Source organism: Chrysemys picta, chromosome 6, assembly GCF_011386835.1.
Source record: "Chrysemys picta bellii isolate R12L10 chromosome 6, ASM1138683v2, whole genome shotgun sequence".
NCBI classification, from domain to species: domain Eukaryota; kingdom Metazoa; phylum Chordata; order Testudines; family Emydidae; genus Chrysemys; species Chrysemys picta.
The window spans coordinates 104431969-104446034 of NC_088796.1; the positions used below are offsets into that span (position 1 = coordinate 104431969).

Sequence of the window (14066 nt, forward strand, 5' to 3'; positions counted from 1 at the left end):
AAGCCCTTTCATTGGCAGTTTAAATACTGGTTACACAAACGCCTCTCAGGGATGGTCTAGGTATACTTGGTCCTGCCTCGAGGCAGAAGGCTGGACTAGGTGACCTCTCAAGGTCCCTTCCAGTCTGACATTTCTATGAATCTCTGAGCCTTAGGTCCTGGGACTCACAGGCCTAGTTTTCTTACACCTCTGGTGTTCTGGGCATTGTTTGTTAGTTGTGCTGGGGTTACCTTCTTGCTATCTCCATGCTGCCTGGCTGTGTTATTGGTTCACATCCTCTGCTAGAAGAATAATACTTCTGTGAATTACAGACTAAAAGTCTCCCACGTTTTCTCTGTGTGTAGTTCTTTATATCTGCTGATGGTCTAGCTCCTCAGTCCACTGTTCTTTTCCCCAACACTGCTGGTCACAGAATCCACTCCTTGGAGTCTACTGTCTTCCTGTTTGGCTGCTTCCCCTTTCTCAGTGCTGTTCAAGGTTGGCCTATTTCCCTCAGCCCTATGGGAGCTGTTTCAACTGGCCCCAGCTCTGCTGGTGTCCGTCCGTTTCCCTCAGGTCCTCCTAATTTGCCTTCCCTCTACTGTCAACTGCTACTCACACACTCTTGCTTGCGCCACACACACAAGCCACTTCTCTTCCTGAGCCCAACCTGTTATGTCTCCAGGACATAACTTTCTTCTTCTTGGTCAGACGGTGCCCTCTGTTAGCTAGTTGCTGCCCTTGCAAGATGATATAGAGCCCAATCATTTCCTCAAAGGGAGGAAGAAGATCCTGTTCTAATTCAGCAGGTTCATTACAAAACTCTCCTTTCCCCACTGTAAAAGCATAGAATTCCCCCCCCCCCCCCCCCCGCAGACAGCTGGTCACATTTTGAAGTGATCTAAAGTAGACTGAACCCCTAATCGTAGCTGATCTAATAATTGATCAGGAGCCTTTTTTATTTTTGTTTGCAAATATTAGACAGTCCTGCAATTGCTCATTTTGTCTTAGAACATTCTTAGGATTATTCTTGTAGGGAAGGAGGAAGAGCACCCACTCAGAAAACTAAAACCATTCTTAGCAAACACGTTTGTATACATTTTATTAGCATAATGTCTCTTCTACCACACTGTGCTGCCGATAATGGTGTAAGTGCTACTTGCCTGAGGTGAAACATTTTGGTAGCTTTGGAGCTTCTTGTACTCAATCACATTTGATAGCGTTAGATTCTTATGGGAAATACAACTTCTACATGGAGAACTACTCGAAAAGGATCTTTAATAGCTATAAAGACCAGAAAGGTGTTGGTGGGGGTGGGAGAGAGGAGATTTCAGTAGAAAATGAGGAATAATGTATGGGGACTAGAAAAACTATTTGAGAGTGCCATAGCGGACTGTGCAACTGAAAATGAACTCTAAATATGGAAACAAAACACGTGAATGGGTAAGCTGCACTGTGAAACGGGGTTAAAAAAGCATATTAGAATGAGATCAATACATACCACATTATGGCTGTGAAAAAGATCCAAGATAACAAACTTATTTACTAATCAAAAACTATACAATAGTCCATGAATTATTATAGCATGAGGAAAAAATAATTTCAATAATTATATTTTCCCTTGTTAATGTGGCTTTTCCTAAAGGTTGTCTTTTTTTTTTTTTTTTTCTTTACAAGTATAAGAGAAACAGGATGGCAGGTGTATCAGTGACAGCAGAGGAGAGTAAAAGTGGGGATTAAAGGGGAGGTTACATTTGATCTTGTCAGTCTTTGAAGAAGTCAGCCATATTCTGTATGGAGACAGAGGGAGCAGAGCTGCAGTTGGTGGAGAGGTGGAAGTCAATGACAGTGGAGCAGATGGTAGAACGGAAAGAGGACAGAATATATTTGCAGTGGAGGAAGTTTGTGTAGTCATGGAACTCTATCCAGAGACGCTGAGCTACACTGGTACTGGAGTGGAGGAAAAGAATATTAGAGGTGAGCAACTTTGGGGAATGGTGGGATAGATTTGCTATAAGATGGCAGGGTGATGGCCATAGAGAATGGGGAGTGGACATAATTAGTGAGCTGAGTCAAAAGAAGAGAGGGAATTGAGATATCCATGACTCCCAAATAGGTAGCTGATGATTGCCTGGCATTTGTAAATCACTTGAATGATGTTATATATGCTCTAAATATTATTGTATGAAAAGGCACCATGGACTTAAAAATTTGAGTCTATCTTTGTTGTAAGTAACACCTAAAATTACTATAGTTGAAAGAGATTAGACAGCAAATAGTTTGTTCATTTTGTTTGCTTTGTTCGTTTAACCGTGCTTTCTGTATAGTCTGTTTCTCCTGTTTGTGTCAACAAGAGGGAAGAAGGAAATGTGTTTTTTAAAAACCACGAGAGTATGCAGGGGGCTTAGAGGAAGGTGTAGGACCTGAAACTACTTATAAACTATTTTAAAAATTGATTATTTCAACTTGATGATACCCTTTTATCATAAAGGGACAAGATTTTATTTATTAGGAATTTCAGTTAAGTACAACAATTAAGATTTTGAACCTTCATTGTGCATATCTCTAAGATATATTGCTTAAACAGCAGATAGAATCAGCCAACAAATAACGTTCTTAGCTCTCCTTGGAGCTGTTTTTCAAGCACACTCCCAAAGCTTTTACCCTCTGCTCCCCCCCCAAAAAAGTCATCACACAGGGTGTCCAAAGTAAACCATCTAGCATCAATAATAGCAGTTGTATGTCTCTTTAATCATAAACTATTTTCCTTTCTGCTTCTCAGCCTGGAAACCTTTCTGCCAGTGGAGCTGATTGTAATGCCAAATGATTTGGGGAAGTTCACGAAGCGCATGAACATCAACACAAATTACTGAAGGGGAAAAAAAGTATCAAAATACCCATTCTCTAAAGGAGCTCTGTATTAAAGCATAGCACTGGGATGAAATAATGCTCTCTCACTACCTAATGAGTTTAATTTACAAATCCAAACTTTCCATTGTGGGTATCTTTTTTTGGGGGGGGGCACATTTTCTCTTGGTCAACAGCATGAAAGTTTCATGTTTACAGTTAAGAATTGGTTATATTTTTCTTATAGTACTTTTGGGGGGAAAAGTAAGAGATACATTTTATGTCCCACGCAGACAGTACTGGTCATCAGACAGGATGTGGCATCTGTGACTACAGCAACTGTTGTTAAATATCCTGGTCTGAGCCTTATAAATTGACTGATGATGGGTAGATGAAAGGGGTGTACTGCTATCATTTGACTTTGGTGACAACCCCTCTTTGTTCTTTCTGTTTATGTAAATACATTCTTTGTAAACAAATACTTTAACACCCATTGCAATGTGCAGTCTTGTAAGCAGTTCTAGTGAGCACTAAAGTTTGGCTGTGAGCTGATATGGATTTAGTGACTATTTCATTAGGGAGAGCTATCATTTCACATGGTAATCACAACCAGCATCTGAAAAGATTTACAAAAAGACAAAACAACCATTCTGCCCCCAATCCAAATGTTATGGCTTTCTGAAAATACAATGCTTTAAGAAATCCCCCGGCTGGAAGTGACTTAAGTATCACAAGTTAGTTCTGGGTCACCTAAATAGCCTTATTGTGGTTAGTGCTCTGTAATACTGTGCAAAAGACTCTGGTTTGATTCCTAGCTTTGGCTTATTAGATGGGGCTATAGCAATGCTTGTATAGTACCTTTCATCTGAGGATCTCAAAGAGGACAGATAATATTGAGTTACCAAAATGTTGCTATCCCTATTTTTACAGAGAGGGATAATATCTAAAATGCAAATAAGCCCAATATTTTCAAATTTTGCAGTCTAATTTTGGGCACCTAATTTAACTTTGTTGAGCATTTACAGCTCCCAATGAAGCCAACTAGAGCTGCAGGTGCTTGGCACCCTCTGAAAGATTAAATCTCACCATTAGCTGACTAGAGTTATTTTCTCCAGGTCACACAGCATGGGAAAAGTTCAGAACAGAACACCAGAGTCTTGACGGTCTCTTGTTTTGACCACTCTACTGCATGCTCTCTTTAGGCTGATTTAGGAGCATTCTTGGTCATAACTAAGATAGACTAGAAAGATATAATGTGGGGCCTTAGGGGAGGTATGGCAATATGTAAATTAGGAGATCAATATAGGAATATGCTCCGACTTCAGTGGAAGACTCCCTTCAAAGAGGATTCTTGTAGTATTTCTAGCTAAAGTTGTGTGTAATTTAAGAACTGCTTTTAGAAGCTGTACCACTATCAAATATACAGGGTCAAATTAAGGCAAAGAGGCTCTATAGGTGCCTGGGGGCTCTGGCTCCTAGAGTCATGTGATTACATCAGACTCTAAGATTTTTGGGAGCAGAAAGTATGGGTGTGTGGAGTTTCTAGCCCTCATGTGCAGGAGCTGTGGAGCACCATTTAAAGAGGGGGGACCCCCTCCCTGCCTGACCATTCTCTCCCTCTCATGTGCCCTGCCCCAGCAGCCTCACTCCCTATCCCCATGACCTCCAAATCTGAGCAAGTGGCATTGTGACCTGGCTTGTGGGATTCCAGCACCACTCAGGCCTGGCCAATAAGTGGTTGGTCCATGTCCCAGCTGGTCCCCCACAGCTCCCTGGCTTGTATAGATGTGACTGGTGCAGAGAGGCTGCAAGTAACTCTCAGAGGTGTGACCTGCCCCATCCACCTTGAGTTATTAATTCCAAATCCCACTGTTCTGGGGGACCACAACAACACCATTGCATCGCTGATGACTCTGTGTGTGGCAGAAGGAGAATGCAATAGGCTCAGGTCCTCCACACATCCCCAAGTTGATGTCCCAGCAGCCATAGTGCTAATATTGAGGAGTCATTTTGTTGCCATCTGCACTGCTCCTAGGTGGGAGAAAGGGACACTTAAGTTGCCCCTACCTCCTGGGATGGGGAGACTCCCCAGCCATTCCAAGGTGGGGGAAGAGCTATGGTACCAGGTTTGGGAGATGTAACAGGCCGTGCTACGATGTGCCTAGTGCCCTGTAAAAGTGAGACTCTGCAAAGACAGAGAATCATCTCCCAGTAGCCACATCTCCAGATGAGGGAAACAACTGCTGAAAATGGAAATATTCCTATAAGGATGAGTGCACCCCCTCCACCTTTCCCCTAGAAAGAAACTTCCATTTGGCTCCACCTGTCACTGCACTTGTGAACAAAAAAGATTCTTCCTTGATTTCCTAGACAGATAGACATTTTGTTTTATAAGGAAGGTTACTAGTAGCACTGCATACAAAGACTTAAAACAGTGTAAAATGTGTCCCTTAACCTCCCTGCCCTCCGAAATAAAAAAAAAAAATCTACAATCAACTGGAAAGAATCCCCATGGTTTCCCAAAATATAAATCTTCACCAGGGAAGCCCCCAGAACTGCTGGGAGAAAATGGGTGTGCAATTTGGACATGTCTGATCATGATGCCATCTATCCTGGTCACCAATCACTGTAGTATCTAGGTGTAAATACCTCATTTCATTTGAGTTAGCTGGCTAATTCTACTCATCCCAGGCAGTGGTGATTCTGCAGTGTTTCTCCCTCCTCTTCCTACAGCAAGCTGGTTTTCAAGTAAGCAGTGCTTCTGACTCGCTTCTGCTTTACACTGACAAGAAGAAGCTTCTTCCGGTACCACTGATTAAGTGTGGCAGCTAGACAGGCAGCCCTGCATTAATAGCAAGATTATGGAATGCTTCTGAGGCTGAATATGACCAACTTATCTGGATGAGGCTAGGCCAGTGTGAAGTATTCTGAGAGCTAGATCGAGTCTGTAGTATATGGTTCGATGCCCCCGTGTTACAATAGTGATGAAGTACGCTTAGCCAGTTTTTCTCCAGATGAACAGCATTTTCCTCTGAAGTCTGGAAAACTGCATCCATTGGTATGCTTTTATAATAGATTTCCTGAACAAATACCTCATGAAACTATACATGCAGGACCAGATGTCTGTGCTTCCTCTGCGTAAATGTAGCACTCTAATTGAAGATCATCCATCCTTTTATACATGGGATTCATTTGAGCTGCAATTTTTCATTGATTAGAATTAAACTTGATAGCTTGTCTTATGGAACACTGAGAATGTGTATATTTTCTTCTGTAAATAAGAATAAAGTTGAATACAGTCTAAAAAGCTGCAGAGAATATGATATGGAAAAGTACAGTAATTATACTTTTTGTCTTGGAGAGAAATGTGAAATAAGTTGTTGGAGAATGCAGGCAACAACTATCCGACTTCCTTGCAAAAATGTGACTTGGACTATATTTCTGCCATTACAAAAAAACAAAAACAAAACCCCTCCCCCAATCACAAATAATCCCAACCTATTCTTTATTATTAAATTATTTATTATTAAATAAAGAATTAAGTAGGAAATACCAAGAATGTTATTGGAGGCACTAACAATATAAAGCCTGGATTAGTGCCGCCACACCCCCCCCACCCCCGCACCACAAAAAACAAAAACAAAAAAACCCACAGAAGTGAGGCTGCTAGGTAGCTGAAGATTCAGCTAACTCAGTGGCCACTCAGTTATAACTGATGCTAAGATTTTTAAGTGTGAATAACCTATTTAAGTCAGGATATTGAATAGAAAAAAAATGGAGATTCCAAGTGCATGCTTTTGGGGTTTGGTTTTGTTCTAATGATTGCCTTATCTCTTTCGGCTGTCCTCATCTCTTTAGTTGTAATCCCTCTCCTCTGATACCTACCCAGTGCAATGCAATCCCAATTGGTTAGCAATAATATTGCAAGCTAAAGAGACCTCGTGCTTTACCAGCGATCCATGGTACAAGGTTCCTCCAATACTTGTGGGGCAGATCAGGCTTAAAAGAAGTTGCTCCTTAGAGCAGGGACTGTCTCTTTGTTAAATGTTTATACAGCAATGTGGTCTTTGAACCTCTAAGTACTACCGCACTGTAAACTATAGTGACGGACTCATAAGGGCAATTTTTCAATTCACTCAGACTATTGCTGGCTTTTTTTGCACGTGCCAACTGAACACAGATGGGTTTTGCTTGTACATTGATTATTTGGGTATAAAAGTGATAGCACACAAATCATGGAGAGATGAGGGTGGCAATGGCTTTAATGGACAGGGTAACTTCCTACCCATCAGCGACTATCTGATCTGATTAGCAACAGCTGGGATGAAAAGCCAGAGCTTGGTCAGAAGAAAGTGGCAGCCAGAGCGGCTGAGGATCACTCGGAGGAAGCTTCTCGGCCACAGTTGGCAAGGAGCTGCCAAAGGCACAGGCCCAGCAACCGCACCAGGAGCGGGGTCAGATAGCTGGGAACAGCTATGAGGTTTGCTTTCCCTCTACTCCCTATAGCAGGGGAATGGGCCAGACTTACTATGGCCCTTGTAACAGACCCCTAGGTTACAACAACAGCGGGGGTTAAAGAGGAGCCAGCATAGGTTGGCAAACTGAAAGGCCAATGTATCCTCAATGGTCGCTTAAGTATAGAGGAGGGGGACGACACCCCCTCACACCTGCATACTCAAGTTGTTTGGGTGAACAAAGAGGTGAGTATAGAAATGGAGAGCAAGTTGAGGCTCCTTTGGAAAATGTGACCCATATAACTTCAGTAAAAAGCGATTCATTCGCAATTCAGACCATTAAGTTCATGATGTTCTAGTCAGCACTGTTGAGATCGACCTGGTGCTACTAAACACCCTATCTCTAGTTTTAACATCAGTTATTTAAAGGTATTTATTTGATACCATGGACTTTCTTTTTAAATTACTGATTCTTGTGTGTTTCCCTATATATATTTTTAGTAATCTTTGGGGGCTGTCTCTGGATGTTTTTTTTGCCATGGGGAAGAAATATACAGAGTGAAAAAATAACTCTTCAAAAAATAGGGGTCCCTGTACTTCTTGGCATCCATTTCAGTTACTTTGGGCTATATCCCTGCTTAGTTATATTGGTCTTACTGTAGAATTACAAAAGTGTGACTGAAAATAAAATGTATCCCTGAAAGTTTCAGTGAACATGAAACCTGGCTGATACTGAACATCACATTCAGACATTTGATTATTCATTTACACAGTGTATGTTAAACTATAAGAAATGGTTGTCTGGTAGGGGCATGGAAAAGTCTCTCTATTTAACCCATATTTGTAAAAGAACTTCCCTTGTAAAAAGTCACATTTCCTAGCCTTGTGTTCATATATAATGAAAGACTCTCATGCCATACATTATTGATACAGACAAACTAGCTGAGCTAAGAATGCTGAGAGATCCTCAAATTTGAATTTCAAACTGACTCTAATTCCTCCCCCCCCCTGAATTTTAAGAGTTTAAAATGAATCCTCTAAGCCAACCACTCATGTTTCTCCTTTCATCTTGGGGTGAGATGGAGTCAATATGGATTGGATTTTTTTTAATTTTTTTTAAAATCCAAACCTGGGAGACTGGCCCAAGCCATGGAGTTTGGGTCTGGACTGAAACTTCTCTGAAAAAGTTGGGCAGATAAGAAGGGGAGGGGAGATTCGGAGTCCCAGTTGAGTCATTGACTATTCAAAATGCTGTTTATCTAGACCTAAGATTCACCTGTGGAACTGTAATTACATTATTAATTAAAATAACTTCAATAAGAAAAGTAGCTTGTGTATATATAGCACTTGCAATTCAATAACTGCATTCCCTCTTCTTCTCAGAACTTGGTATTTGCAGTGCTCTTCATGCCTGACACTTCAAATGCCCCAGAATGGAATGTATGGAAGAAGAAAGCATTGGAGGATACTCCTCTGAGAGTAGTTGCACTGAAGGCAAGGAAGAGCCCCAGAGGAGTCCAGCAGTCGAGCAGGTCAGGCTTCCTTTGGGTATGAGGCTCACAGGATTGTGGTTGGGCTAGGAATTTGTGGTTAAAGTAGCTGGGCCTTGCTAGGACTGGCTGAGGAATAAAAGCAGCTTTTCATAATAATTTAGGGGTTAAGCCACCACTTGCCGTCTGCTGTTTCCTCCCTTAACAAGCCCCTAATGTGGCTTGTTTACCTTAATTGTAGTCTAGTGGCATTTCTCCCAATGTAACCCTGTCATACTCAACAACTTATGATGCAATCACCATCCTTCCAGATGTGGACTGGATTGGGCCCATTACAGCCCATTGGTGGCCAGAGAGGTTTGTGGTAAGCAACCAGCCCAGGGAGCAAGTTAACAAGACCCAGAACTCACCCCCAGAGTGTATATGTAGAGCAGGGGTGCGCAACATGTCAAAAGTGGGTGTGCTGAGTCTTCATTTATTCACTCTGATTTAAGGTTTCGCGTGCCAGTAATACATTTTAACATTTTTAGAAGGTCTCTTTCTATAAATTATAACTAAACTATTGTTGTATGTAAAGTAAATAAGCTTTTAAAAATGTTTAAGAAGCTTCATTTAAAATTAAATTAAAATGCAGAGCTCCCAGGACTGGTGGGCAGGACCCGGGCAGCGTGAGTGCCACTGAAAATCAGCTCGCGTGCCGCCTTCGGCACACGTGCCATAGGTTGCCTACCCCTGATGTAGAGGATTATCACTAGATGACCCTAAAACAAGTTTATAATAGAAAACTGGAAGAATGCTATTGAAAGCTGCCAGTAATGCCAAGGGAAATGGACCTAGGTAAGGAAAAGTGTAGTCTTAGTTTTTATGAAACAATTAACTTGTTTGAATTACTATGAAAACAAAACACAGGGAAATAAGAATATTTTTCAATACCATTTTAGGGATATTCCGTTATTTCCCCCCCCCCCGGCATTTTGATCTAGTGGTAATTTAATGTTAGGAGGCTGAATTACCAAAAATAATACTTAAATGGGTCATGGCTCATGATGCAAGGTTTTTAAAACCCAATTTTAATTTATAGTAGCAGGTTCATCGTGCACTGCTACATTCATTTCAGATTTCCCTTTGCTCAGGGCATATAATATTACAAGACCTGTCTCGGTGAGACTATGAAACTCTTAGTAGTAACCTTTCAAGCTTGGAAATCTGGCAGATTTTGGTGACTGGCACTGCTCCATTCAAGGAGCTTTGTTGCTCTTAGGATATGGAGCCACATGTCAATATTAGACATGACCGAGACTAAAAGAGTATTTTGGTTTAAGCTCATTTATAAAAGCAAGCTCAGTGCAAAAATGTTTATTGTAAGCTACGATGATGAGAGAAGTGAGATTCCATCCACATTTAATGTTCAAAACTGGAGCAGTTAAGTTGGATAAAAAAAAAAACCCTAGAAGAGACTTTTCAATCATGCTTACAAACATCTCACCAAGGCACTCAGTCTTGATCATAGTACTATCAAAAAAACGAATGGCAAAGTGTGAAGAGAAATGAAAAGCATCAAGAATCACTGGGGAAGAATTTTGTGAGAAGTTATATGAGATAATCTAAGGTATGTTCCAGAATGCACCTAGAATATTAAGGCTGTCTGCAAGTACTGATTACACAGCCATAAAAAAATCTTGTGGACAGAGACTGAAAGTAACATATAGGGAGGAATAAAAGTTCAACCTAGAAAGGACCGTGATTCCAAAGGGGTAATGATCTTATTGGAGGAAGGATGACCATGGGACTGAAAATTAGGTCTGGGATATGTGTTCTGATCTTCGGCAAGTCACTTAAACATTTCTTATCTCATTTTCCCCTACAAAATGCTGCCTTGTCTCTCCGAAGGAAGGAGGAGGGAGAGGGGGAAGAAGTTGTGAGGCTTACTACTTTTAATGTTTGAACATTGATTTGAGATACTTTGACAAAAGCGGCTCTAGAACTACCGAATAATACCTATAGTTATAGCATAGCATATGCTCCTATGATTGAGTTAATAAGAGGACTGGAAAGCATGCTTGTCTTTGAAAAAATCTGCCAAAGCATCTGGGGAAGATTGGTGTAAATCAAAATATATGATGATGATTCCTAAGAAAGAGTTTAAGGAGATGAGAAGTCTGGACAGATGTTATATATGTCACACAAGGGAATGGAATTCCGGCTAACTGGTCTTCTGGATCCCAACAAGAGCAAGATTTGGGATCACTTTCTGTGTAAGTATTTTGGTAGAAAAGGCAAAAGTAATTAAATTATCTGCCTTTACATGAGTTTCCTAAATTATGAAACTGCTTTTGACTAAGACTGCATGCACGAATATATACTGTAACGTCTGACATATCCTTCATAATCTTTACAGTAAGACCTGTGAGTTTGTCTCTGTGGTTCCAAGCAACGTCTCTGGTGTAATAACTTTTCCTAATACCAGGATGACAATTTCAAGAATACTATACGTATCTGAATCCTGGGTTGTATCTTGTTGCTGTATATAAAACATCTTGCTGTTGTATGCAAAACATATTCTTCCATCATGTATTCCTCATTATTGCTGAATGATCAAGGCAGGCATTAGCTATAGTAACAATTAAATGTTTGCCTCACAAAACCATGTCAGTTTACCTTCCAGTTTTAAGCAACTGGATGAAACTGATTCAGCGAGGAACCCGACAGTGTTTTCTGCAAGAAAACCCTTACTTTGCATTATCCCTGCTGGTGATGTAGGATACCAGGCAAGTCATGTTACACCATGAATGCAACTTACCTTTTATTAGTTAGAATAAATGCTTACATCTCTACACCACACATATGAACGCCCATTGCTAGAGCTTGTCTGCACACTCCTTAAACTGGAATTTAATTGCTTTGTGTGTGTGTGGTTTTTTTTTTTTTTTTTTAAGGTTCTGTGCACCAACATATACCCAGCAATCCGTGTCACTGATATTAAGAATGAAATATTTCCCTTTTTCCAATGTCCCAAACGTGATCAGAAAAAGAGGGTTTTGTACAGAGTAAATGGAGGTATCGCTGTCTCTAACAGGGAAGGAAATCAATTACTCTTTATTCAGAAGCATAACCTCGCTGGTGCAACTATTTAATGACTCCTTTTAGAATAGTTTTGAAGGTGCAACATACAAACACAGATCTAATTGTTGCTGCAGTTCCCACTTATTACCTTGACCTGGCTCACAGGTCAACTAATATTTGAGAAGTAGGCTGAAATACTGCATAATTAGAGTGACCAGATAGCAAGTGTAAAAAATTGGGATGGGGGTGGGGAGTAATAGGTGCCTATATAAGAAAAAGCCCCCAAAATCAGGACTGTCCCCATAAAATTGGGACATCTGGTCACCCTATGCATAATGTATAAATAATTGCATCCAAAAAGTTATGTTAAAGAACAGAGATTACAAAGTTGAATATTCAGATGATAGGAAATGCCAGAATTCAGTTGCCCATTCCAACCTTAATTTGGACCCCTTGTATCATAATGCATATGCAGTTTTAATTACACAAAAACATACTATTATTTTCCACAAGAGCTCTGTCTTGTTTGGTGTGCAGGATGGATGGATAGTGCTCTGGGAATGAATCAGGGTTGTTGTGTAGTGAATGAGACTGCTGTCTGCAAGATTCCTGCGTCATTTGTTGCAGAAGTTGGAAGGTGTACGGTGAACATGTCAGGGGACTGCAGGAAGAGAAAGGATTGGCTCATGGTTAAGGCAGTTGGATACCATCCTGGGGAACTGGATTCTATCCCTGCCTCTGCCACAGAGTTTCTGTGTGATGCTGGGCAAATCAGTGACTATGAATATTTAGTTTGTGTTCCTCATGTTTCTGGTTGCCCAATTTGAGACATCTAGGGCCAGAATATCAACAGAACTGCTGAGTGATCGTAACTAAGTGAAGTTTATTAGAGTCATGCTTTAAACATATAAAAGTGCTATAAAAACACTAAGTACTCTGAAAAATCAGGCTCTAAGTGTCTTAAATTGGGCATCAAAAACTAATGGACATGAGACAATTTTAGTCTTAATCCCTCTGTGCCTCAGTTCTCTATCTGTAAAAATGGGAATAATCATACCTATTTTCACTAGGATATTGTGAGGATAAATTCATTAATGTTTGTGAAGCATTTCGATGCTATAGAGCACCACAGAAATGGCTCGGAAGGGTTTGAATGATGTGTATTTTAAATCAGGCCTGAGGCCACACATTGAAAGTGAAGGATAAAAAAAAAAATTTGAATACATACCCATTCACTGAATAAGGCTTGGGTCCTATAGAAAAGTAGGGTGTGTTTATGAAACTAAAGACCGTATCATAAAAGAAGGAGGTTGAATTACACGTAAATCTGACATTTATTAATGTTTGAGTGTTTGACTTTAAAATCTTAATGTTCTTTTTTAAAGTAGTGGTTTTTTTTGTTTTTTGTTTTTTTAAACTCACACACCTCCAATTAGCAGCAGCAGAGCTGCAGAATCCTGGTACCATGCCACAGAATTTAGGTCCAGCATCCTACAGAGTGCCCCACGTGGCTTAGTGTGTGTGAGCATCTCTGAGCTGGTCCACACTAACCACCCACTTCGAACTCAGATATGCAACTTCAGCTACGTTATTCACGTAGCTGAAGTCGAACTATCTTAGTTCGAACTTACCGCGGGTCCACATGTGGCAGGCAGGTTCCCCCATCGACTCTGCGTACTCCTCTTGCCGAGCAGGAGTACCGGCATCGACGGCGAGCACTTCCGGGATCGATCCCAGAAGATCGATTGCTTACCGCCGGACCCGGAGGTAAGTATAGACGTACCCTCTCGCTCAAGTGGCTGGCCCCAATGAGGATGACAGCCTGCTTTGTACTTACTGCTGAAGAAGTTACTAGGTTGGCTCTAGTGGTAAGTGTAATAGTATCACTTACAGTTGGTGCACGCTGACCCGTCATGTTATAGGGGTACATACAACCTTTTGTAAACCTAACCATGTCCTGTGACTGAGGCCAAGAAATAAAGATTAGTCTCTTGCCGGCTTTCTTGTGTGGCACACCCTTATTGCCTAAGGGATTGTACCTTTGATGTGGTGAAGGTCCCAAATTTTATACTAAATCTGATTCAGGCCAGTCTGAAGCAATCTGATGTGGAGAAACATGCATGTGGGCTTGTGAAGTATTTAGCCACCAGAGGGCTGTGTGGCCACCAATTTTTTGACAAGTTCTTGGCCCTTTACTGGTTCAAATGGTCACGTCACTTGACTCAAGTGGGTG

At 40.9% G+C, this 14066-nt stretch overlaps 1 protein-coding gene and 1 long non-coding RNA gene across 8 annotated transcripts in view; one reads left to right on the forward strand and one right to left on the reverse strand.

Annotated features, from left to right (window-relative positions):
- The window catches only part of LOC101935738 (uncharacterized), a 51969-nt gene that overhangs the window by 35595 nt on the left and 2308 nt on the right, over positions 1-14066 (reverse strand). The gene's annotated exons all lie outside the window — the stretch shown is intronic.
- The window catches only part of BNC2 (basonuclin zinc finger protein 2), a 445041-nt gene that overhangs the window by 14433 nt on the left and 416542 nt on the right, over positions 1-14066 (forward strand). For all 5 annotated transcript variants that reach the window (XR_010588655.1, XM_065549486.1, XM_065549492.1 and 2 more), the window contains one exon: positions 8664-8812. Coding sequence is in view for 4 of the 5 variants with exons in the window: in XM_065549486.1 (XP_065405558.1) it covers positions 8714-8812 (99 nt within the window). In the remaining variant the exon portion in view is untranslated. The remainder of the gene's footprint in view (positions 1-8663; positions 8813-14066) is intronic.